Below are 25874 nucleotides of genomic sequence, written 5' to 3'. Positions count from 1 at the left end.
AACCAAGTTTGGGGGCTCACTGACTCCCCATCTGGCTGGTGTGAATGGGCCTGAGGAAGCGCCACAAGGTTCCTGCAGGGGGCGCTGTTGGGAAGCACAGAGAAGAACCCTGAGAGTGTGTCCAGGACACTGTGGTCCAGCCACGGGGACACCCCCCGTTCCCCCTCCCAAGCCTGCCGTGCCCCAAGGCCACGCCTCCCTTCAGTTGGCTCATAAGCCCCAAGCAGACAAACCTCCTGGTGATAGTTCCTTCCTGTCCTCATCTCTCCTATTCTTTTTACTGGAAAGAGTACTTCTTAAGGGAGGGTATAGCTCAGTGGTAGAGTACGTCCTTAGCATGCACAAGGTCCTGGGTTCAATCCCCAGTACCTCCATTTAAATAAATAAACAAATAAACCTAGTTACCCCTCCTCCCAAAACAAGTCAAGATGAAAAGTTCTTGTTTTTGTTTTTTTTTTTTAAAAGGAAAGAGCAATTAAAAAGAAATACTTCTGACCCAGGTTTTCTTATATGAGAACTACAAAGTCATTGGGGTCTGTGAGTAAAAGATACTCACAGACATTCAGATCTGAGTAACCCTCACAGAACAACATGTAACATGGCCAAGGGCCGCACGGGCACAAGGATGTGTTATCTCTGAAGGCGGCGCTGACGCTCCCATGGCATTTACTGTAGGTCTGGAAGGAAGCCAGCCTGCTCCGGGTGAGGGGCACATCCGGGCTCAGGGAGAGGCCTACTCTGCTTTGGACAGCTCAACATGGATTGATGAAGGCCAGCTGTGGATGTTTCCTGCTTTCACCTATAAACCCCCATCTTTTTCAGGGAGGCTGGATGAGGACATTCTCAAGAATGGGTGTGGCATGTGTGGGACAGGTCAGGGAGCCTGACAGAGCCACACAACTGACCTCCTGATGAGAACCCAGAGCCCAGACAGCCACGAGTGAGGATGGACCGCTTTGGCTTCAGGCCCACAGGCTCGTAGCAGGAGGTGGTGGGCTGTGCATCCGGATGGTGGCAGCAGAGACCAGCTCAGCCTCATGGCTCCCCAGCCCCAGCCAAATGTGGCCTGGATCCAATCAATTTCAGCTCTCAGCACATCTGAAAATGTGTGTGGCTGTCCCCTGGGGGGCTCAGGAGACAAAGCATTTCTCGGACCTGGTACAACAGACATCCTCCCAGCCACTGAGCGGGGCCCCCGATCTGGAAGGGCAGGTGGAAGTGCCGACACCCCTTCTTGAGCAGGCCTGAGGTTCGCTCTGACCACCCACTGCTCCCACTGGAGGCCAGGGATTTGCGCACCTGCCCAGCAGCTCCCCATCTGGAGTCTGGCTTCTGCTCGATGGAGAAAAGCAGAGCCAGGGCCAGGGCTGGTCTGAAGAGCCAGATGAGGAAATCTGTGCATGCACTTTGCTACCAGCGCAGACGGCCTGAAATAGCTGGCAAACTAGCCAGGAGGAGAGCCCTCTTTGAGGGCTGTAGAGTGTGCTTATTAGGATAAATGTGGCTGCCAGGAAGGTCTGAAATGTGGGGCTCTCACACCTGGAGGAAGCCTGCTTGCCTGATGGCTGGAGTGGGGCTGGGTCAGGAAAACAGCCTGCATATTTACTCAGCTGTGCTTGGAAAGAGCACAGCGCTTTGAAGCCGGACCAGTGTTCTTCCAGCTCAGTGTCCCCCTCATCAAGACCTTCACAGGATTAAGGATGGTCCCACGGGGCCATGACTAAGGACAGGGAGGTGGACATGGAGGGAGCCAGGAACCTGGGTGAGTGAGGGCTCAGGAGAGCCTCCCTCAGACTGGAAATGCCAGAGGGACACCAAAGGAGGGGGTTGTGGTTCCCAGGGGCAATCTTCTGTTACAAAGTAACTTGCTCCGCCCCAGCAGCTGAAGGCTCCTGCCTGTGCCAGAAGCGTTCTGGAGGTGCAGCTCCTGGCTGTGTCCTTGCCTCTGTCTTGGCTGACGGTGTAGGCATGGTTCAGGCAGCCCATGGGCTTTCCGCTCTGCAGTAAAATCTAATTTCAAACTCATACATAGCAAAAGGGCCAGAGAAATCCTTTTAGAACTGCAAACCCAGGTGGGTGTGGCCTGTGGGGGTGGAGGCTGGAGAGGGCGCTGGCAGCTGAGGAGGGGGCCGCACCACACACCTCCGATTCCCTGAGTCCCTAGTGCGTGCAGCAGTGCTTGGCACACAGTGGGTGCTCCGGATATACTGGGGAGAATCCAACAGATTCTATCCCCAGACCTGGGCTGACTCACCTGTGATTGGAACCCTGGGCAAGTCATTTCACTTGGGGACTTGCTCCTCATGTCTATGGCGTGTTCCTTGGGCACTGTGTTTACTTTTTTGTTTTTATTTTATCCTTTGGCTAGTCTGCTTGAAGGAGGAATGATTAACAAAAAATGGGAACACACTCTGTAAACTGAAGTCTCTAGACACATGGAACGAATGGAAAATTGGAAAGCTGTCCCTAATGTGGTTACTTCTCAAATATGACCATTATTAATAATTTATTGCCTAATAGTGCTGCACTTTCTCATTATCACTCTTCTGTGTTAGAGGTGGGCAATCACAGCTTTAGGAATACCTGTGTGTTTCCATGAGCGACAGTAAAGCTGCTTAATGAAAGAATGAAATATACAACCTGCCAGCAATTTCACTTTTCCTGAAGTGGGTCCTTGAGCAGAAGTAGACTGTCCACCCCGGCACGGAAGGTTTGCTTTGCTTTTCGACTAGAAGGAGACAGAGAACTGGGAGAGGTGGCTCCTGGAAAGAGTCTGGACTCCAGGTTACAAAGGATCTTGCTGGAGAACAAGGCCAAGCAGAAATCAGGTTTGTGTTAAGGGCACACACGCCCCGCACTGACAGTTGACCCACAGCACGAGGGAAAGCATGAGACCTGGCCTAACAGCCTCCTCTGTGGAAACGTCTGGGCTTCGTTCCTCTTGGGATCAGGCCGAGCCCATGGCATGACGTGAGGCCTTACAACCAATGGGGCTGATGCCAGTGCAGGCTGCCTGAATGTGACCAAAGGATTCAGAGAGAGGAACTGCCACCTGCTGTCCTCTGCCACGGCCAGGCATGTGTGGGTGCAGGCAGGAACCGGGGGCCATCCGAAGGGGCAGATGGGGGCAGGGCCGGGGCAGGGTGGCCCTATGAAAAGACTCGAAGGGACAGGGATGAGCAGCTTGGAAAAAGAAAAGGCTGTCCTTGAGAGCGAGTTCAGATATTCCAGGGGTTGGCAGACAGACTTGCTCTGTATGGCTTCAGAGGGCACAGGTTAGGACCAAAGGGTGGAAATTATAAGGAGGCAGATTTCAGGTCCCCAAGAGAACCAGGAAACAATCTGAGGGTCACAGGGGAACAAGCTGGCGAGCGGGAGGACAAGGGGCTTCTCACCCCCAGAAGGGTTCAGAGGGTGCCCGGATGATGGCTGTGTGGGGTGGTGTGGGGCTGCGTACAGTGAGGATTCCTGTGAGGCAAACAGAGAATCTCTACAGACCAAGGATCAAGTATGCAAGGAAGACATAAAGGAAGCCCTCAGGTCCCAGGTGACTGCACCAGGCTCTTCGTGGAGACTTCAGGGAGAAAGCCTCTCGACTCGTCTTGAAAGGAGTGATGGGCAGCAGCAGGAGGCGCTGGTGGCCTGGGAGAGCCCTTTCCCACATCCCAGTGAGAGCAAAAGACGACGTGGGGTCCACAAAGCATCAGCTCCCACCACCCATGAGCAAATAAAACAGGCAGCGGAGGAGAATAGCTGAATTCACACGGAGCTCTGAAGCCTCAACTGAACTACAGGAACTCTGTTTTTGTCGAGACTAACAGAACTTCCTGCTAGATCAAAGCTTCATCTCTTCTTCTTTCTTAGAGGGATGACAGACAGGAGGAAGGGAAGAAGTGAGAGGGGAAAGGCTGGACTGCAGGGGAGCCAGAAGGGGGGCTGGGAGGAAGGTGAGGGCTCTGCTAATTGGAGGCTAGAAGTTTGAAAGCACCAACTTTCCCTGACGGTGTGTTGGGGCCACGTCGCTCCATGTGTGAGCAGGCTGGGTGGTGTCATGACAAGAGCCCTGGCCTGGAAGACGGGCTCTGAGCTCTCCTCCCAGCCCTGCCTCTCACTAACTCGGGGGTCCTGGGGGAGCCATGTCCCCTGTCCAGCTTGGTGTTTCTTTCTGCAAAGTGTAGAATTGGACCGGACTACCTGTAAGGTTCTCCCCAGCTCCTGAGAGTCGTGCCTTCATGCTCAGTGGGCATCTGAGCCACGGCCTGGCAGAGCCGAGGACGTGGGGAGTGATAACCCACGACTCTTGTCCTGTTACCTCGTTCTCGGGATTCTGGGGAGTGTTGTAGCCCACTTGGCAGGGACTGCCCAACTCTGGGGCAAAGGAATTGTAGGGATGGGCAAGTTGCCATCGTGGAGGTAGAAGTGGGGGGCGTGGGGAGGGGTGAGGCACTTACAGCAGGAGGAGATGGGCACGCTGATGGCCAGAATCACCCAGGCGATGTCCATCTTGCTCAGGCAGATGGTGGCTCTGTGCTGGGGTTTGTCCCCTTCGGCCACATGGGAGATGTTCCCTGCTGTTCCTGGCTTCCAGGTCCCGGCGGGGACCAGACGGTTGAGAAAGTTTCCTGTGGCCGTGGACACCACCGTGGAGAGAGGACTGGGCACCCTGCCAGCCATGGTGGTGGTGGCCAAAGCCTCTTCCTCGGCTTGGGAAACAGTGCTTTCTGAAACCCCGGGGGAGCTGGCTGGAGCCTGAGGGGCTGAGGATGTTCCCTGAGGAAGCCCCTTAGAAGGGGCTGAGACACTGGCGTCAAAGGCAGCCTGGGTGGGCCCCGTGGCAGCTGTGAAGACCCCAGAGCTGGCAGATGGAGGTCTGCTAATGCCAGGGGTGACAGTAAGCCAGGAGTCACTGTGGCTGGGGCTGTCCTGCGGGTCACCGCGGGGGTGCTGAGAAGGCACTGGGGCAGGCTGTGGACCGGCAGGGGTGCCTGAGGCTGGTGTGGTGTCCGGCTCCCCTCCTTGGCTGGTGAAGGTGGAACCACCCCCTTGGTCTGCTCTGCTAAGGCCGGGCTTGTCCTCTGCAGGCACCAGGGGGGTGGTGGGTGGTACCCACGAGGTCCTGCTGGGCGCCAAGGTTGTGGCCACTGTCTGGGGCTGTGGTGAGGAGGAGTAACCCCAGAGTGGGTTCCGGGGGGTGAGGATGGAGGGGTCAGGCTCCACAGATCCTGTGAAGTTGCCTTTGTAAATCTGAAAGATTTTCCCCAGGGGCCGCTTCTGCCCCAGGTGTGTGGAACTCTGATTTCGTCCCCGCTGGCCTTCCTTCCTCACAGAGTGACCGCTGGGTGCAGGCGGGACAGGGCGTGAACTGCCAGTTCCCTTTCGGGAAGAGCCTGGAGGCCTGGGGGGCCTACGTGTGGTCACCCGGGAGGGTGCTGTGGGGGGGCGGCTGGTGGCTCTCCTCTGCTTTGTCGGCAGGATGGTGGGTGTAGCCTCCCCTGGGGGGCGGCCTTCTGAGTGGGAGGATGTGGTTGCCATGGCAGCAGGAGGTGGCCCTGTGGACAGGGGGCCTTCAGGTTGGGGAGTGGTTGCTGTTGCCATGATGGTGGAGACAGTGTTTGTAGGAGGGTGTCCGTCTGGATGGGGCGTCATCGTTGCCATGGGAGCCGTGGCCTGTGAGGAGGGTCTGTCGGGATGAGGGGTCCGTGTTACCATGGAGGCGGGGGCAGCCACCATGGAGGAGTGTCTGGTGAAGCTGAGGGGTGCTGTCAGCATGGTGCCTGGGGTGGTGCCTGAGGGGAAGACTTGAAGAGATTCCCTGGGAGATGGTTCCTGGGCAGCAAACACCGGTGCTTCGGTCAGTGCCAAGATCAGGAGGAAGCCTTGAGAGGGAGACAGAGAGCAGAGGTGAAACACCTGGGAGCAGCTCAGCCCAGGGCCTTCCTTACCCACGAACCTGGAACGCCTGGGAACTCATGGGAAACACCGGGAGCCTCCCCGAGGCTCATGCTCATCAGACACAGGGCCACGTGGAGTTGGGGCAGGTCCATCAGGTGGGCGCCACCCAGCACCTGTTTGGGAGAGAACCCAGCTGCAGGGGAACCAGAGTCGGCTAAAGCAGTCCTTTCCCAAATGCATCTGAAACGCCATGGCCCCCTGTCCAAGGGCAGCTTCTCAGAACAGGCTGGAGGGGTGGGGGGTGTGGAAGGGCTTGTGGCCTCCCGGCGCCTGCTGGCCCAATGCACCAGGAAGCGGTCGAGGCCAGCCTGACCACAGGGAAGCCGGCAGCTCTGCGTGGGTGGCCCTGAGCCAGTGAGGAGGACTCGGGTGGGCAGAGCTGACCAGCTCCCCCACCTTTTCTGAATCTTCCATTTATGAACGAGACAAAGGTACAGACGACAGACGTCCGCTCATTCAGGCCCACCTACCAAACAGTTAAGGAGGGTCTACCCTCTCCTTGACCCCGGAGGACACCAAAATGAACAGGGCAGTCTGTGGCCCCGGGTGAGCACGTACAAATCCACAAACGACCCTAAAACCAGGCAGACGTCTCAGTGTCACTGGAGAGTGACAGGCAGAAGGGGACAGGGGTCCAGAGACCAGATCTGGCGCCTGTAAAGCACACAGCACGGAGCCTGGAAGAGAAGGTGTGTTCCATTGTCATTTTAACTGCTTCTCCGACGATGCTCGGGAGGCTGAACTCTCTGTGAAAACCACAGCCTAGCCTTTCTGAGTAGGAGGAACCCTTCTGGGCATTAAAAGAAGACCTTGGACTGTGCATGATGGTCAGTGTGTATGCTTTTAGTTCACTGAGAAAATGCACAAGGACAAAAACCTGTGCATTTAACACCTCTTCTTACTACGGGTGGATTTTTATTAATCACAACAGCATGTGCCTATCTTTAAAAATAATACCTCGTGTAAATGTGAGATGTAGGACCTATCTGGGTTATAGACCGGAAGACTGCCCCGTCCCCCCAACCCCAGCGTACAGCACGTGGGCAGGGAAGAGCTGTCTGTCGCAGAGGCGCGCTGGAAAGACCTCTAAGGCCTGATTCTGACCTGTGAGCACCTCCTTGTTCATGTGAACCCCTGCCTGGTCGCTCTCAGGCCCTTCCTTCAGCCCTGCTAGCTGCCCAGACAATGGTAAAGCTCTGTCTCTGTCTGCTAACTCTCTCGGAGTCTCCCTCCCCCACCAGATTGCAGCAGAACAAATGGTCAAAGCAGGGGCCCTGGTGGTGACTTCTAGGGGTCCGAGGTGGTCAGCAAAGTTGACAGGAGAAGGCAGGGGCCCTGGTGAGTTTCTAGAAGCAGAGAGGAGGAGGAGCTCTCCTGACACACCTTTGAAACAAGGCCCAGGACCACTGAGGCCTCTTCCAGCTTAGTTGTGGGGTGGGATCTGAGTGGACCAGTGTCCCCTCACCCTGCACATCTACCTTAGTGGGTGGGGGAGGCTGAGGGACTGCAGATTGAACAGAAACCATAGCACCCACTGCTCCAGGACAAACAATTTGTCCTATAAACCTATTTTTTTGTAAACTTTCATTCATGGTATTGCCCATACACCAACAGTGTTTTCTGCTTATCTGGGTCAATCGTAAAAACCATTAACTGAGCATCTGCTCTGGCCTGTCTTTCAAGCTCAGTTTAACCCTCATAACCACTTGATGGGGCAGGAAATTGAGGCTCAGGGAGATTAAGTAACATGTTCAAACTCCCTCAGTAGCAGAAGTATGTGACACTCGAGCTGTATCCCAAACACGTGCTGTTCCTGGACCCGCCATCAATGAGGCAGGAAGAGGACAAATTACAGCCACAGAGGGAACGTGTGCCTCTGGGCTGTGACCGGTTCAGGATCATTCCAGCCCCTCCCTGGCAGTTCAACTCCACAGGGACAATCTATTTCTAGGGCTGGTGGTCATGACCACTGGGGTGTTGAGGGACACTCCTTTATAAGCCTCTGTTTGGTTCTTGAGCATCCTGGTTCAATATGCGTTGTTATGGGTGGAACTGTGATCCTCTCAAATCCATGTGCTGAATCCCTAGCCACAGAATGGGACTGTATGTTAGATGGGGCCTTTGAAGAGGTGATTAGGGAAAAATGAAGCCACTGGGGTGGGTCCTAATCCAATCTGACTGGTGTCTTTAGCAGAACAGGAACTTAGGACACGGAGAAAGACACCAGGAATGCTCGTGCACAGAGAAAAGGCCTTGACAGGACACAGTGAGAGTCCAGACATCTGTAAGCCAAGAAGAGAGACCTCAAGGGATTCCAGCCCTGCTGGCACCTTGATCTTGGACTTCCAGAACTATGCGGAGATGAATTTCTGTTGTTTAAGCCCCTAGCCCGTGATGCCACTGGGCACAGCAGCCCAAGCAGACTGAAGTAAGTGTCTTCAGTTAGAGATCCCCGAAAAAGGAGAGCGCGGAGACCAGGGCTTGTGTGCAGGGAGTTTATTTTGGGGAGTGACCTGAGGGGACAGCCATGGGGGTCTGAGATGAGTGAAACAGGGAAAATCGACCCCAGGGCAGGTTGGGCAACTCACATCTACTGGGGACAGCTGAGGAGCGGAGCAGACGCACCTGGAACTGTCTGTGAGCGGAGCACAGCGCCCTGGCAGCCCCCCTCCCCGTGCCGGTGCTCGCTCCACCTGACTCCCTGCTCCTCCACGAGACCCATGTGACTGAATTACAGAAGCCCTGGGCAGAGAGGCTGTCAGCTCACACCTGTGCCCGGCTGGTGGTGCCTTGACAGACAGCTGGAGTTCAAGTGAAGGGCCCACAGGTGTGTTTAGTACAATGAGGCTGAGACTAAGGGCCCTGCCTTCTCCTGGCAGCAGCAAGGGTGGCACAGAGCTTTCAGAGAGGACCCCAGGGACAGGCGGGGAAACCACTTGGCCTGTAGGAGGACTTCCGCAGACCCTAGAGGCAGAGGGCTTAATGCATCCTGGTCTTCAAATTACTCAGGGAAAGAAATTCCCCCATGAGCATCCCAGGGGCTAAAATCCTTCCAGCTTGGAAGCATATGACTGGAGTTCTCCGATAAGACTGACAGCGGAAGTGAACACAGTTGCCCTTGCTGGGGCTCTTTTGAGTTGCCAGCAACCCCTGAAGTTATTTTTCTCTCTAGGAAGACTGTTAAGTTACCCCTTAGCCTCTTCTTTAGACGTTAGAGTAAACCTTTGGTGCGATGAATGGATACCGCCATCATAGATGCAAAGGGTTTTCACCTGGAGGGTGACATTTCGCTGTCACAGTGACTGGGGCCCTACAGGCAACTTAACCCAACACCCTCATTTCACAGAGCAGGCAACGGAAGGAGTGAAGTGATTTGTCCAAGAACACACAGCTGGTTGGAGACACAGCCTGGATCACAGCCATTATTTCAAAGCAACTTCATTTGTGTCATAAAAACTGCTGCAACATTGCTGCCCAAACATCCCCTTCAACCCGCACCATCACCTTCACTGGACAATGTCTATCCTTGGCACAAAAGGTTAAGGACTGAATGCAAGGCACAGACCGTCACAATAACTGTGCAAGGCCTTCAACCCAGGGCTCCCCTAACAGATGCAAATTTTCACTCCAGGCCCTTTGTGCTGGCCTGCTCATTCCCCTCCTCACAATCTGGGACTACCGCCTCTTTGCATATCATTTGCATGGATTTGCATAATAGACTCCTGAGGCTCTGATTCCAAATATGTCAGAGAATCTATAACTAAAATCTAACTTGACATGTTTTAAATATGGAACCGATTTTTAAAGCATGTTGGAATAAGGACAAGTGTAGAGGGTGGAAACCTGCAGATTGATGGGTGCCTAGATGGCGCAGGAAGGCCTCCTCCTCCCTTGAATTCCAATGCATACGTGATCCCAGGACCCAAGAAAGGGAAAGGCCTTCCTCCTTCTGTTTACTTGGCTGGCTGCCCACAGCTCGCATTGGGCAGGATACTTGCATCTGGCAAAGGCAAGGAGGAAATTCGTGACGAGCGAAATGGCCAATCCGTCCCAAGCGCTTCCTGCGAACACACGTGCTAGGAGGGCGAGGGCTGTCCTGACACCTTTAATCCTCCCAACCACCTGATGAGGCAGGTCCTATTATTAGCTCCTTGTTGTGACCAAGGAGAAGCAGCACAGAGAGGCACAGAACGCTCCCTCCTACCACACAGCTGGGGATGGGGAGCCGTGATTTGAACCCGGCAGCTCAGCCCCAGAGTCTACACTCAGCCACGTTCACTCACTGCCCTGCTTTGCACCTTCAGAAGCAATGGTCCACAGTCTCTTGAGAACTGATTTTCTATTATCGGTCTTTTCATTTTCCTTCCCTCTTAAACCTGTTTTCGTCTTTCTCCATTTCAGGGTTCTATATTATACATTTAGGGTGCTTTTAACAAGTTATTTAATTAACTTTCTTTTGTAAGTAACGGGGGAAACTTGAAGCAGTACAACACCCAAGCTGGGTATCCCCACTCTCATTCTCTCCTCTTCCCTAATCCTGGCATCTGGTGCACACAATCGTTTCACTAATTCAATTAATTGTACAATTTTGCTCTTAAAATCGCTTACACACACAGGACACATTTATTATATGGATACATTTTCTCCTGCACATACAGAATTCTATCTCATTTTCCTTGTACTTTTAAATATCTTCTTCTAAGGAGAGCTTCCCTCCCCATTCAACCAGGTTTCCACTGCCAGATATTTGCTCCAATGCCTCAAAACCCTGTGACAGAACCGCAGGGTCTGAGATGCCTTCTCAGCCATCCCCTGTCACTAAGCACGATGGCCAGCTCGGCTGCCGGGGGTGGTGATTTAAAATCCTGCCTGCAAGTTCTCGGACACTCCTCCCAGCAAGCAGAGGGGTCTGTTCTCTCTTCCCTCTGAGTCTAAGTGAGCCTTTGTGAACAGGATGGGGTAGAAATGACACCACGTGGCTTCCAAGGCCAGGGGTAGAAAAGGTCATGAAGCTTCTGCAGGTGTTTCTTGGGGGCCTTCCGTTCTGTGTAAGAAGTCAAGGTCAGCCCGTGGAGAGAGAGAGAGGGAGGAGGAGCCCCAGCTGTTTCAGGTCCAGCCGGGCATCGACATGAGAGAGGAGCCCGGGAGACGAACCTGGCCTGGCCACTGCTGGCCACAGCCACACAGACCCCAAGTCAGAGCTGCCCAGCTGAGCCCAGTCAACCTAACAAATCAGGGGCACAAAAAACAATTGTTACTGCTTTAATCCACAGTCAGGAGGAGAGGTGTTTTGCAGCAATAGATGTTTGGAACACTTGGGAATTTAGCTTCTGCATCCGATGTTTCAACAAGAAGAAAGAGAATCCAGGCATACCAAGCCTGGCCATCAGGGAGTCTGTTTTCTGCGTGGGCAATAACATACCATCTTGCCAGGAAACAGCTCTTCTCATTTCCAGGTTACTGTCTTTTAACTGGAAGGGATCCTAGGGCCCTCTGGCATCTAACTCCTCCACTTTCCAAATGAGAAGGCTGAGGCTGAACAAAGTGGAATCCTTACCCTGGGCCACACACTCCCCAGCCAGTCCCACGGATGTTCCAAATCCACAGGGCTCCCTTTATGTGGTCCTGGGATTCAGGTGCTCCATCCTCTGAACTCCAGGGAACCCTTTTGTTTTAAGATCAAAACCCCCCTCACTCCTCAGAGCATGGTTTCCCTCACTCAAACAAACATGCATCGTGGACTTTAGGGTGAGCTGGGTGACCGCTCTTAAGAGGTACTCGTGCCCGTGATCTTGGGCTTCTTTATGAAAGGGAGTTTTTTTAATAAAGAAAAAAAGGAGTTTGGGGAGCACATCTTAGCTGCTACTCTCTTTCCAGGAAGCCACATTCCAAATGTTCCCTCCCATCAAGCCCTGCTGGGACATGCCTCAGGCCACAGGGCTCAAGGACAGAGGGTCCTGCTTAGCTCTTAGAGACACCTGAGGCCATCACCTGGTGGGTTCAGGAATGGCTGCAGACCGTGGGTTCAACAGCTAGGCTGGTGAGGCCCATGACTCTACTGGGAATTACTGCTCAGAGTACAATCTCTAGAACACATGCAGGCAAGAAAAGCATGCAAGATGAGGCCTGGGTGCCCCAGACACACCCAAGGTCTCCAGCTGGCGTGAGTCCACCCCATGCCCGCAGCTCTGGGAGGCTGACAAACCACAGCTTCCTAACAAAGACTGCACGCACCCACAGTCCAGGTCCTTTCTTGGGAGCAGGGAACAGGCAAGAATGACAAATCTGCAGTCTGAGTCCTCCCATCACCTCCATGCTAACATTAAGCCGTTTGTTGAAGGTCAAAATGGCCACCGTGTAGTAGTACCAGGATTTAAGCCCAGGTTTCTCTGATTTGGCTGCTCGAGACCTCAGGTACTGAGCAATTTTTGATCCAGGAAAATGTCCTACGTGAGGAGGAGGACACTTCATGAAGACAGGCTATGACATCACAACAGTAACGGCTGTGATGACCACAATCAAAAAGCAAAACGTCCCCCTGAAGAAGAAACACTTGTGCAACCACGCTGACTTTCACCTTCAGCTTTTGCTTCTTTGCCTTAGTCATTCTGTTCCAGCTGGGGCAAGCGTTTTCCACCTAGAACTCCTGCTGGGCCTTGAAGACTTTGTTAGGAGTCCCTCCTGTGGGCTGGTAACCTCTAAGCTGACCCCTATTCCAGGCCTCATCTCTGAATGGAAATCCCCAGTGTCTTATGTTTCCCTGTCTCAACTCTGTGCTGTTAAGAGGCCAGAGACTGTCTGGTTCAAGGTTATTCCCCATACCCAGTCCAGCACCTTGGCTACAACAAAGATAAATATATAAAGAACTTATACAACTCAGTTAGCAAAAAAGAAATAAGAAAAAAGAAAAAGAAAAAGCCAAATAATCCATTTAAAAATGGGGCAAAGGGTCTGAATGGACATTTTTCCAAAGACATACAAATGGCCAACAGGTGCATGAAAATGTGCTCAGGATCACTAATCATCAGAGAAATGTAAATCAAAACCACAGTGAGATAATACCTCAGACCTGCTATAATGACTGTTATCAAACAGCTAAGAGAGAACAGGTTTTGGTGAGGATGCGGAGGAAAGGGAACCCTTGTGCACTGCTGATGGGAATGTAAGTTGGTATAGCTGCTGTGGAAAACAGTATGGAGGGGCCTCAAAAAATTAAAAATAGAGCTACCATGTGATCCAGCGATCCCACTTCTGGATATATATCTGAAAGAAACACAATCACTATCTTGAAGAGCTACCTGCTCCCCCATGTTCACTGCAGCGTTATTTACAGTAGCTAAGACATGGAAACAATCTAAATGTCTACTGATAGATGAATGGATAAAGAGAATGTGGGACACACACACACACACACACACACACACAAGAATATTATTCAGCCACAAAAAAGAAGGCAGTCCTGCCATTTGCAACAACTTGGATGGACCTTGAGGGCATTATGCTAAGTGAAATAAGTCAGACAGAGAAAGACAAATACTTATGATCTCATTTACATGTGGAATTAAAAAAAAGTCAAGCTTTAGAAGCAGAGAACACATTGGTGGTTACCAGAGGTGGGGTGTAGGGAGTGGGGGAAATGGGTGAAGGTGGTCAAAATGTACAAACTTCCAGTTATAATAAGTAAGTTTGGGGAATAATGTACAACATGGTGCCTATTGTTCACGATATGTATTGCATATTTGAAAGTTGCTAAGAGAGTAAATTTTAAAAGTTCACATCACACACAAAAAGTCAAACTATGTGAAGTGCTTGACGTTAACTAGACATTGCGACAATCATTTCACAATATAGACACAAATCATTATCTTGTAATACAATGTTGTATGTCAACTGCATCTAAATAAAACTGGGAAAAAAAGAAATTCTTCTAAATCAATCACTAACCAGCTGTGACAGCTTATATTTTCCAAAAATAACCACCTTAACACATGCCAACCAACTTATTCTTCCTAAATGTGACTTCAGCATTCCTATGGAGAGGTGAGGTCTATGTTCCATCCCCTGGAGCCTGGGTGGGTTTGTGACTGCAGTTGAAGTGATGCTATGTGACTTCTGAGACCAGGTCATAAAAGGTGGTACAGCTGCCTCCTAGTACTTACTGTTGGGTGCTACTCTCAGAAGTCAGCTGCCGTGCTGTGAGGAAGCCTGAGTCGTCCATGGCGGGGAGCAATGTGGAAAGGAACTGAGACCCCTGGCCTTCAGTCCCAGCTGAACTTCCAGATGACAGCCAGCACCAACTTGCTAGCCAGGGGAGTGAGCGATCTTGAAAGTGGGTCTTCCAGCCCCACTCAAGCTGCCCTAGCACAGTCTGCAGGGAGCAGAGACAAGTGATTCCTACCCAAACTGTAGATTTATAAGTAAAATGAATGATTGTCAGAATTAGGTGGATGAAAAGGTTAGCTCAGCTTCTGATAAAATAACAGGATCATTAATATTCAGGTAACGTCTCGCTGACATCATGGGGAAGAACACAAATGCATCGGGCCAGACTGCTTTGTACTCTCCCGAACTAAAAGGACAAAGCTTGTAAAAATGTTCCATGCCTTACATTAGAGACCCCGACAAACACCGCCTCAGCCAGGCGACCAAGGTCAACATCAACAGTGATAAAGTCATGGTGATGGTAGGTATCCTGGATATGGAGATGGCACTTGACCTCTGTAGCTTTCCTTCCCCAAACCTACATCCCCAGTCTAATAAGAAAAACATCTGGAAAATCCCAATATTCTATGAAATATCTGATCAGGACTCCTCATTGAGGTCATCAAAGACAAGGAAAGTCTTGTGAGTTTGAGAAACTCACAGCCAAAAGGTACCGAAGGAGACATGACAACTAAACATCACGTGGTATCCTGGCTGGGACCCTGGAATAGACAAAGGACAGTAGGGGACAATGAAGGAGATCTGAATAAAGTATGGACTTCAGTTAATAATGTGTCAATACTGATTCCTTAACTTCCCAGCACCCTGGAGTGAGAGCATGCAGCCACGGATACACCTGGGAGCCCACTTAGAGAGAGAGAGGAGGAAAATTCCCTGACTCTTGGTGTATCTATTGATATTCCCTCTGATTCTCACCAACTAAAATATTCTCATTTAGAGTCAAAGTGTGGAGCTTGGAGGAGAAAGGGTCAGGGAGACTAACAATCTGAACACATTGTATTTTAACCTGTTCAAATTCCAACTGAGGGGCCAGGGTAAATGCCACCTTGCGTAATAGAAACACTCTTGACCAAGGAAGCAGGCTGCATGAACATCAAAGCTTATTTATCATAACCACGGGGCTAGACTGCCCTGCCCGCTCAACATGAAAGCCGTATGAGGTGTTGGACGTGGATGTATCCGTGCAAATTTTCTGCCCCTACCCCTTTCTTGCTAGGTGACGATGTAGTCAGTAGATGATGTTGGGGTATCTCCAAAACCCCAGCCCGACTGTCACCTTGTCTTGATGGGATCATGGCTCCTCAGTTCATCCAGTCAGAGCTGGTGGCTCCCTGCTCAGTGCTCCCAGGGCACTCTGCCCACACGTGGCCCTGCTTCCCACAGAGCCCTGCAGCCCAGGGCGTGGTGGGAAGGCCTAGACCTGGGGTCGGTGGGTTTTAGGTTCATCTTGGTGTAATAGAAAAGAACAAGACTAACTCCATGTTAGGTCTGTTCCTTGGCTCTAACCCTGTGCTCTGTTTCCTGGGCTTAGTCTTGCTGGTTCTGCACCTTTTGTAAAAAATGTTGCCTGTAGCCTGAAATATACAGAACAGCCCATTTTTATTTTTAAGGCTCTGACCTTTAAGGATATTACCACTTTTGCACTCATATAAAGATAAAGAATAGAAAATAACGTTTGTTTTGTTGGAGGTTTACAGAGGCACCATGACCTGACCCACATGGACAGCTGCAGGAACAAAGGATTCCAAGAACAAAGAATTCCTAGACCAAGAAGTTTGCAGCAACCAAGCATACTACCCTCCCCCTTTTTAGTATAAAAGGAGCCTGAACTCTAACTTGGGGAAGATAGTTCTCCAAGACATTAGTCTGCCATCTCTTGGTCTACTGGCTTTCCAAATAAAGTCACTCTTCCTTGACCCAACACCTTGTCTCCCAATTTACTGGCCTGCTGTGTGGCGAGCAGAACGAGTTTGGCCTCGGTAATAACACTGGTTCTGTAACTTGCTAGTTGTGGGACCTCAAGCAAATTTTCTCAGCTTTGTTTTCCTTGGCTGTACAATAAGGAAGATACCGCCTCACTTCAGAGTGCTTTTGGGGGAGGGAATATGAGTCTAAGAGGCCTAGAGACCCCACACAGTGCCTGCCAATCAGAAGGTGGAAACTGGTGTTCTTAGTTTCTACTACACTTAGGTCCCCGGGGGGCCATGAGCTTTGTAATGTTTTCTGAAAAAAATAGGAGAATCAAAGAATACTTGAATAATTCCATACATTTGAGGTATTTGCAGCTAGATGCTTACCACAGAATTATAGACGTGTACGTCTTTGAAGACAAGGTCAACACAAGAAAGCAGGAAGGACTGTGAGCCCTGTGACGTGGCCACACGATGCATGTGTGTGAGCATCTCAGTCTTTGCTTGTTTCAACGATTAACGCGAATAGATTCAAACGCACACATACACACACATCCATAACACGGGGAAGCAGGAGAAGGCTGAGATGGATAGAACCTGCTTCTTGCAGACTCCTCCCTCCCAAAGTACCTCCCACCATTGTACCCACCACTGCCAGTTCCGGTCCTCATTACAGAAGCAAGTCAGCCTCCGTTGCTTTCCAAAGTTCTCATGTGTTGTATGAGAGCGTTCGCCAGGATTTGGGCTTTATAGAGACAAGTCTCAGCTTTGGCTTCCTGACTCAAGGCGTGTGCTCTGGGGAGGTTCTGATGAGAGCAGTAAGGAAGTAGGAAAAGCAGGAGGACTTTGTGGGTGGCAGGTGACAGGGCAGCCTGTGATGGGCTCAGCATCCCTAGAGAAGCCATGGTATCTCTCAGTGCTTCGCTCCTACAAACCCAAAGGAAACAACACCCCCACAGTTTGGGGTCTGGCCAAGTGGGCTTCTCAGCAACTGTAATGAGATCTTTCAGACCCCAAAGGAAGTCCTGGAGAGTCCTGAGACCTGACTAAAGAAGCTGAGCACACTGGCACCTGTCTACCCTAAGCTCCAAATTCTCCAAAGCCAGGGGGAGAAGAAACAGAGTCCTGGCCTGATCGTGCCTGAAAGTCACTTACCTAAAAAGGGCATTTGGTTAGGGTTAGGGAAATAAGTTGTGGTATATGTATACAATGGAATACTACTCAGCCATAAAAAAGAATAAAATAATGCCATTTGCAGCAACATGGATGGACCTGGAAATTGTTATTCTAACTGAAGTAAGCCAGAAAGAGAAAGATAGCACTCATAGGTGGAATCTAAACAAAAGGAAAAAGAGGACACTAATGAACTCACCTACAAAACAGAAACAGAATCAACATAGTAAACAATCTTATGGTTACCCAGGGAAAGGGGGTGGGAAGGGGTAAATTTGGGAGTTTGAGATTTGCAAATGTTAACCACTATTTATAAAAATAGATAAAAAACAAATTTCTTTTGTATAGCACAGGAAATTATATTCAATATCTTGTAATAACCTTTAATGAAAAAGAATATGAAAACAAATATATGTATATATATGCATGACTGGGACATTATTCTGTATACCAGAAACTGACACACTGTAACTGACTATACTTCAGTTAAAAAAAACAAAAAAAACAAAAACGCATTGGGGCTTTTGACCTAACATCCTTCTGGGCTTACTGACAGTCTGAAGCATCATCTGTCTGCAGCCGCCCTTCCTCATGAGAGCTTGCAGAGGACAGAGGAGAAGAGGAGGCTGGCAGGGATGTGGCAGGGATGGATGGTGGCAGGGTGTCTGGGGGGAGGGGCGGGCAGGGCGGGGCAGACTCAGGAAGGGCGTCTGCTCTCTCCCGCACCCGCTCACAGGCGGCTCGGAGCCCTGCTTGGTATTCTTGCCCAGGTCCCAACGGCAGGCTACAGGCTCCTGGCACTGCTCTCCTCGGTTGCCAAAGGTTCACCGCCTGTTCCAGTTAGCCTGGAACAAAACGGCTCAGGCAACACAGCTGTGCAGCCTTCTGAAACTGTCTAATTTCCCATTTCAAGGCAGGATGCCCACACTCCAAGGTATAATTTAGGTTTTGGGCAAGTGTTACTAGATTCACAATTGAATTCTGAAACTCAGCCTCCAGGCTGTGCGTGCTTGGGGAGTAAAGCTTTCCTCCGACCTTGTCCCTCCTTCTCTCCAGTACTGACACCGAAACTGGCACTCGTGCTAAACTTCTGTTTACTGAGCACCTACTACGTGCCAGGCACTCTACGAGAAATTTTTGTATATCATTTTAGTCAATCTTCACGAAATCTTAGGATATAAAGAAAAACCCTCAACTGGTGTCCTATATAATTATAAGGGTACGCACCCTCCACCTCTTTATTATTCTATTTTGGGATATAAATTTGTGGATTTAGGTACCTGAATAACTCAATGTGGACTTGGAGGGAGATTTCTAGAGGAAAAAATAATAAAACCATCTTGTCCACATCAAGCTGAGGAGAGGAATACACACGCAGAGCAAGGAGAGGACAATGGAAGGTGGTCTGTAACTAAGGACTAGGTTGGATGGAGCAGCTTTTATGTGCGGCAGTTTGCCAGGGAACCCATGGAAGCCAGAGGCACCCAAGAAGCCTTCCTGGAGGAAAACCTGCCTCCTCTCACTACCATTTCACAGTTATTCATTTCTTCAGTCATACAGTCAACATTTACTGAGGGCTAAGCTGAGTGCGGCTTTGTCTCTGATAAACTGCCTTCCTGGTCTCAGCCATGGAGATGACAGCTCACACCCTATCTCCCACCATGGGTAATACAATGCATATTGGCCAAGAAAATTCTGGCAAATTCTGTAAAGGTAAGTTTATCCATGGGTAGGAAACACTTTATTGTGTGCTAATGTTTGAAATAAGAATACATACTTATTAAACACGTATTATTATATTAGCAAATATTTCACTCCTGCAAACTGATTCAATATTCAAAAAAGCTTTTGTGAGCTGGGTCTTGTTCCCTAAAACTGAGGTTCAGAGAGATTTATTCAAGGATGCACATATAAGTATATTCCTGCCTTTCTCTATCCTCCTTCTCTGTCTTTTTCTTTTCTTTATTTAAATTTTTATTTTTATTTTAATGGAGGTACTGGGGATTGAACCCACAACCTTGTGCATGCTAAGCACGCACTCTACCACTGAGCTGTACCTTGCCCCTTCTCTGTCTTTTTCTATTTTCAACTGTGGACACCACTGGTTGCAAAAACCCTTTAGTGGGAATGCTTGATTTCTTTTCCTCCCAGTGAGGTCACCACCTGATCAAAGGACTCTTGGCTCCAGCAGACCTTGGAGAGAGAGGACAAGCGGATGATTAGAGTCAGGCTTGCAAAGGCTGTTCCACTCTGATCCGGCTCTACTTCATGCACACAGTCCATACCCTGCCTCTGATCTGGACCCAGAAAATAAGACTAGGATAAAAACTGAGGCACATGCCTGAAAGGCGCTGATCCCCAGGCCAAGACTGGAGGTGGTGTGGGGGCCACCACCATAGCCCAACTTGGGAATGTTGTCTTTTGTGGACACCCTCCTTAGCAGTAGGAAGGTAGCTGCCCCTACCTCCCAGGCAGGGGAGAAGCGGGGATGGTCCCCGTCACTGAAACCTCCTTAGCTGTTCTCCCCCTCACTCCAGCCCCAGCAGCCAACGAGTCAGGTGACCAAAGTACACAGGTAAACGTGGCCCCCAAATGTGGTCCAGATTTCTTTTAGAATCTAGAACATACAGCGTTTGAATACCACAGATCTAGGACTAGCACACTTGGTAATACGGGGGTTTACGTTCTATTCTTCACCTCTCTCTTCTCTTTCCGGGAGAGGTGTGGAGAGAACACGGGCTCTGGAACCAAACAGAACTAGGGGTAAACTCACTCCCTAATTGTGTGGCCTTGCATCCATTCCCCACGCAAGCTGGCTATGTTGGGATTCGGTCCCATGACTTCCATTCACCAGGATGCCCTCTCGTTGGTTCTTTACATTTTTCACTGAGTTGGTGTAGTGGACACTGTTGTCCACCAGCCAGGTTCCTCCTTCTGCCCCATGGCAAGGAGGCCTCCGCTCCATCGCTGCTAGGAGGGCTGGCAGCTGAGGACACACAGCCAAGTTTCTCTTCAGGAGCTGCTCTCGGCTCAAGGTGACACCTTCTTCCTGGGAAACCCGCATCCAGTGACTGGTCCACGTGGGGTTAAAGGACTTGCCTCAATTTGGAAGGACTGTAAAGGGCCACCCCAGCTCAGGGTGGGCTGAGGCCTTCAGTGTGACTGCATCGCAGCCCAGCTTCTCCCTGTGCCCACTCCTGATGCCTTACACCCCTAACGGTGCTGAATGCAAATCTGCAGCTCATGGTCTGCTTCCTGGGAGCTATGTCTGCAAGTTATGGCATCCTGTCAGTGCTGCTGATGCGGGCATGATGACGAGTGTCCCTTCTTGTCAATCCTTTCCTGTGTCTCACTCCACAGTGTTCCTTCCACTTCACTTAACATCCCTTTAACGATCCACTGCTTCTGGGTACCCTCTCTCTGGGTACCCCTTCCTGGTTCCAGGCACCCTAATTGTGGATGTCACTCTAAATGGTCACAGGTAAGACTTTTTTCTTGACATTGTGTATCTTCTCACATCTTTCCTGAAAGCTCCTTGAGAATAGGTCATTTCAAATTTAATGTTTTTTAAATTGAAGTACAGTCAGTTACAATGTGTCAGTCTCTGATGCACAGCACAATATCCCAGTCATGCATGTACATACATTTTCATATTTTTTCCATTAAAGGTTATTATACTCATATGTGGAATCTAAAAAAGAAAAAAGGACACTATGAACTTATATACAAAACAGAAAAAGATTCACAGACTTAGTAAAACAATCATGGTTACCAGGGAAAGGGGATGGGAGGGGATAAATTTGGGAGTTTGAGATTTACAGATATTAGCCACTATACATAAAAATAGATTTTAAGAATGTTTCTTTTGTACAGCACAGGGGACTATGCTCAAGTTCAGTTTTAAAATATTCCCTCTTACCCAGTCACGGAGAATGATGAGTGGAGGCTACTCAGTCCTGTTGGCTGAACGTCCGACAAATCCCTCCCCACTTGCCTCTCTCTCTCATTTAACTCATTCAGCACACACTTACTGGGGGTCCTGTCTGAGCTGTGGGGACACACAGATTAATGCTTCCTCCCTACCCTCCGGCAGTTGTTGAGCAGGAGGGCCTTGTGGTCAGGGGGCTGACCCGGAAGCCAGACGGCCAGGGTTCAAACCTCTGCCTCCACTTTCTAGCTCAGCGACCTTGGGCAAGTTACTGAAGCTCTCTGTGCCTTAGTTTCCTCACCCGTAAGACGGGACTAATAACACTATCTACCTCTTAGTGCTAGGTAGTTAGATAGGCGGGGGCACTGGGCAGATAGGTGGAGGAGAGCGGGGATGGTCCGGAAGATGGCAGTATGCCCGCCTCCAGCATAAAGGGGCTTTACTTCCTCTAAATGAGCGCCAGCAAGAAACTGGTTAGAACCCAACATCTGCAATCGCGCAGCAGCGACAAGGACCTAACCGGACAGGACCCAATGCTCACTGTAATATAATCAGCATTGCGGTTTAGTCTCTCCTCCCTTGCAGTGGGTTTTTCTGTGTGCACCACGGGCAAGCCCAGGCACAGAAAGGGACGAGCGTGACTCAGCACTCCGGGGGCAAATGCCGTCAGTCAATCAAGAGACCGCCTCTAAGCCAGGGTATAAGAAAAGAGGCGAAGAAAGACCCTTGCTATCTGCTCTTGGATCAACCTGCCTCCTGTTCTTGGAGGTGTAGTTTCCTTTTGCTAATAAAACCTTTAAAAGTTTTTGCTACACAACGCTTTGTCTCCTGTCTGAATTCTTATTTTTGACAAGAACTGGGGTCTTTTCCCTTCCCCTTGCGGCGTAACACTAGGATTATTGTGAGGATTAAATGAGTTAACATATACAGGGTTTATAACACTGTCTAGTACACAGTAAGCATTATCTAAGTCTGCACCACCCAATCTGGTAGCCACTGGCCACATGTGGCTATAAAGCACTCCACACGTGGTTAGTCCAAATTGAGATGCGCTGTAGGTGTAAAATCCATACCTAATTTTGAAGACTTAGTACAAAAAGTGTAGATTATCCTATGAATAATTTTTTGTATGGATGCCACATTGAAATGATAATATTTTGAATATACTTGATTAAATAAAATATGTCATCAAAATTAATTTCATTCTTTTATTAATGTGGCTACTATAAAATTTAAATTATATTTGTGCCTCATATTTCCATTGGACAGTACTGATCTAAGTCTTTGCTATAAAAATAACAATGAAAAACTGAATCTAACAGATACCACAATAGAGGGAGATGTACTGCCAGAGGAGCTGCTCTGAGTGTGACCACCAGCATCAGCATCCCCTGGGCACTTGTTAGAGACAGACTCTTGACTCCCTATTCCAGACCTACTGAATCAGAAACCCAGGGAACAGGCTAGGCAATTTGTGTCTTTTTTTGTTTGTTTTAAATAAAGCCTTCAGGTGATTCTGATCTCATCAAAGTTTCTGAAAGGCCCTGCCCTAAGGGCCTGCAGAGGATCAGCGATTCATTTTGTTAGCGAAGCCCATGTCATCCACCTGATTACTATTATGGAGAACAGGTAGGGTGGGGAGGCCATGCGGAAAATGGTCCAGGCATTTAGGAAGTTTGAGATTAAAAACAGGTGAGCTACAGCAGTGCTCCATCCCACTCTGCTCAGCTCCTTCAGATGCTGCTTTTTCTGGAAACAATGCCCTCTGGCCTGGCTGGGTTCCCTGTCCCCTGCACCTTTTCAACCTAAGGTGAGCCAGGAACAAATGGATTCTGAACTGTCTGCCCGTGGTGTAACCAATTTGCATTGCCTGCGGTGTAACCAATTTGCATTTGTAAAGCACAGCCTCAAAAGATGTGTTTGTTATTCCTGGGTTGTGTGCGCCACCAGCTGCATGCGGAGACGACTGGGGCTGGGCAGCCCAGGTCCAGAAACAGACTGCAAGAGAGAAGAGGCAGCCGGTGACAAGTGGGTAAGCTTCTAAATGCAGCTGCCTCCCCAGAGCACCCTAAGCCAGCGGAGGATTAGGGGTGGCTGTAGAGATCCTTTTCCATTAGGAAAAGACTCCATACTGACTCCATGATTTTGCACTTTGGATTCATGGTCTTTATTTTCTCCGGGGCTCTTTCCAAGCTGATGGCTTTCAGTGGATGAAGTCCAAATTCTGCCCTTGGTCTTCAGTGGGGTCACACCGAGGCACGCCAGTCCAGAGAATTCCATGCCTTGCGGTGTGGGTAGGCCCCGCTGTGAATTAAAGGACCTGCTAAGCTAATGCTGCATTTCTTTCCCTAAGGGAGTGGGATGGGAGTGCTGGGAACAGGGGTTTCCACGGGGTGTCATCATTGCGGAGGAGGATGCAGGTACCTGACAAACTCAACTTTATATGGAAGCCTTTAATATGGAAGCTCTCTGCTCCCCCAACCTCGATTTCATTTTATTTACAGCTTGTGTATTCACAGCCAATCTCCACTCACAATGACGATATCACCTTCACTCACTGCAAATTATGCTGCAGAAGTTTTGGGCCAACAGCACGGTTTCCATTAAATGATTTCTTGGAAATAGCTTTGAGTCTGTGGATCTCAACCACTGTGGGAAAGGTGCTTGCCAGAACATCTCCAGAACATCAATGGTGACAGGTACATATAACCCATAATATTAATAATAGAAGTGATTACAGTAACCGTGGTGGTGGTGGTAGTAGTGGTCAGGTAAGTATCATTTATTTGGTCATGTGACTACTATGCCAGACTGTATTTTCTACATGACTACACCAAAATATCTCACCCCACAGGCTCTTCCTACAGTGTGATATTGACATTCATCCAGAGATGGGGTCCGTGTTCCCTCGCCCTGCATCTGGCAGACCTGTGACAATGGCAGAAGCGACTCTATCAGTTCCAAGGTCCACTAGAGGTCATAAAAGGTGACCTGTAGTAAGTCTGGCTTCCCTGAAGCCGCCATGCTGGGTGGATGACACGGAGATGGAGGGAGGTGCCCAAAGGTCCCAGCTCTTTAAGCTCCCCTGCTGTAGGAGTCCCCTCAGCATCAACTGCCAGATATGTGAGCCTCCAGAGACTTTAGCCCAGTTGATCCCAAGTGAAGCAGAGATGAACTGTCCCCACCAAGTCCTGTCCAGAATGCAGGTTTATAAACAAAACAAATGGTATCATTGTTTTAAGCCTCTAAGTTTTGGGGTGGTTTGTTACACAGCAATAGCAAGTGGAACTCCTACACTGTCTCATGAAACTCACACAATAAGCCTTCAAGCTAGATGTTACTTATCGCAGCTCCCTTACAGATGAAGAAACAAGCAAAGAGGTTATATAATTTGCCTGCGATCTCACAGCTGGTATGTGGCAGAGTCAAGGTGCAAACCAGGTGTGTCTTGCTCTGTAGGCAGGCTCCGAGTCACCCCCTCACCCAGCCTTGGCTACACACCTCATTCATGTGCTACAGTCCCCAGAGGGTCTGTACCCTGCCGAGACGTGTCTGCTGGATCACACGTGGACATCTGTGAGCAAAGAAGACAACTGGGTCTTTTACTATGTCACAGGTAAGGATCTTCAAAGGTCTGTGGATAAGGCTGTTTCCTTTGCCCAGCATGAAAAAAAGACTTGGCTTTGAAGTGAGGATGGAAACAAAGCATGTTGGATGCCTTGAAGTTAGATTAAGGCTGTGATAGTCTAGTCCACTCCAGTGAACTTTTAGAGGTTGGTTGGCTTTATTATTGTTTTTACTGTCCCTAATAGTATTTTAATTAAGAGATGTGTTCTAAAAGTCATATGGCTTTTTATTGTCTTACTTTGGAGTCTAATTAGTTTGTAAGCTGGAAGATAGCCCATTTGGGATAATCTTTCAGGACTGTAGCACAATCAGATGCATTGCTTACATTTTCAATAGCCATTACACCCAAAATGACTTTGCAGCTACCCCTGGAATTGGCAAAGTCCCAGAAACAGAGGGAACACCACCAGGGACAGCATAAAGCATAGTCTGACCCTGTGCACGGCAAGCGGGAGAAAGGGTCACCAGCCTCACTGATGGGAACAGGGACCATCAACCAGGGAGAGCAGCTTTGCTCCTGCAGAGCTGGCTTTTAAACCAGAACCCTTAGCTGGCAAACCAAGGAGCGAGCAAGGCAGGCAGAGTCTGCTCAGTTCTGTCTGTCTCGTGGGGGTTCCCAGACTGTAGGGCAGAGATTTTCAACCATACTGGAGGGCTAACCTGATCCATCTTCTCATGACCAAATACTCCTTCCTCTTCCATTGCTCCCTTTGACGTTCCCATCTCCCTAGAAAGTTCCCTTGTGTCCCTTTGCAGTCAAGTCTCCTCCTCTATACCCACTCCAGGCAACCAATGATCTGATTTCCATCATTATAGGTCTGTTTCTTCTGTTCCAGATTTTTACATATGTGGATTTAGAGAGAACCTCTTGTGTCTTTCACTCAGTGTAACTTCTATGAAATGTATCTACTTGCCGCCTGTCTCAGTGGTGTGTTCCTTCTTCACTGCTGAGTAGTATTCCATCACAGGAATCTGCCTCGATTTGTATTCATCTGCTGATAAACATTTGGGTTGTTTCCAGTTTAGCACCATCATAAATAAAGCTGCTACGAACATTTGTT

The 25874-nt window shown here is 49.6% G+C and overlaps 1 protein-coding gene across 8 annotated transcripts in view; it reads right to left on the bottom strand.

Moving 5' to 3' along the window:
- TMEM108 (transmembrane protein 108) overlaps window positions 1–25874 on the bottom strand; it is a 289709-nt gene that overhangs the window by 9768 nt on the left and 254067 nt on the right. For all 8 annotated transcript variants that reach the window (XM_072953119.1, XM_072953338.1, XM_072953166.1 and 5 more), the window contains one exon: window positions 4452–5876. In XM_072953119.1, coding sequence (XP_072809220.1) covers window positions 4452–5876 — 1425 coding nt within the window. The remainder of the gene's footprint in view (window positions 1–4451; window positions 5877–25874) is intronic.

The sequence above is a fragment of the Vicugna pacos genome, chromosome 1, assembly GCF_048564905.1.
Source record: "Vicugna pacos chromosome 1, VicPac4, whole genome shotgun sequence".
Taxonomy (NCBI): domain Eukaryota; kingdom Metazoa; phylum Chordata; class Mammalia; order Artiodactyla; family Camelidae; genus Vicugna; species Vicugna pacos.
Note: the sequence above shows the minus strand (reverse complement) of the source record. Positions and strands in the feature narration are given on the sequence as shown.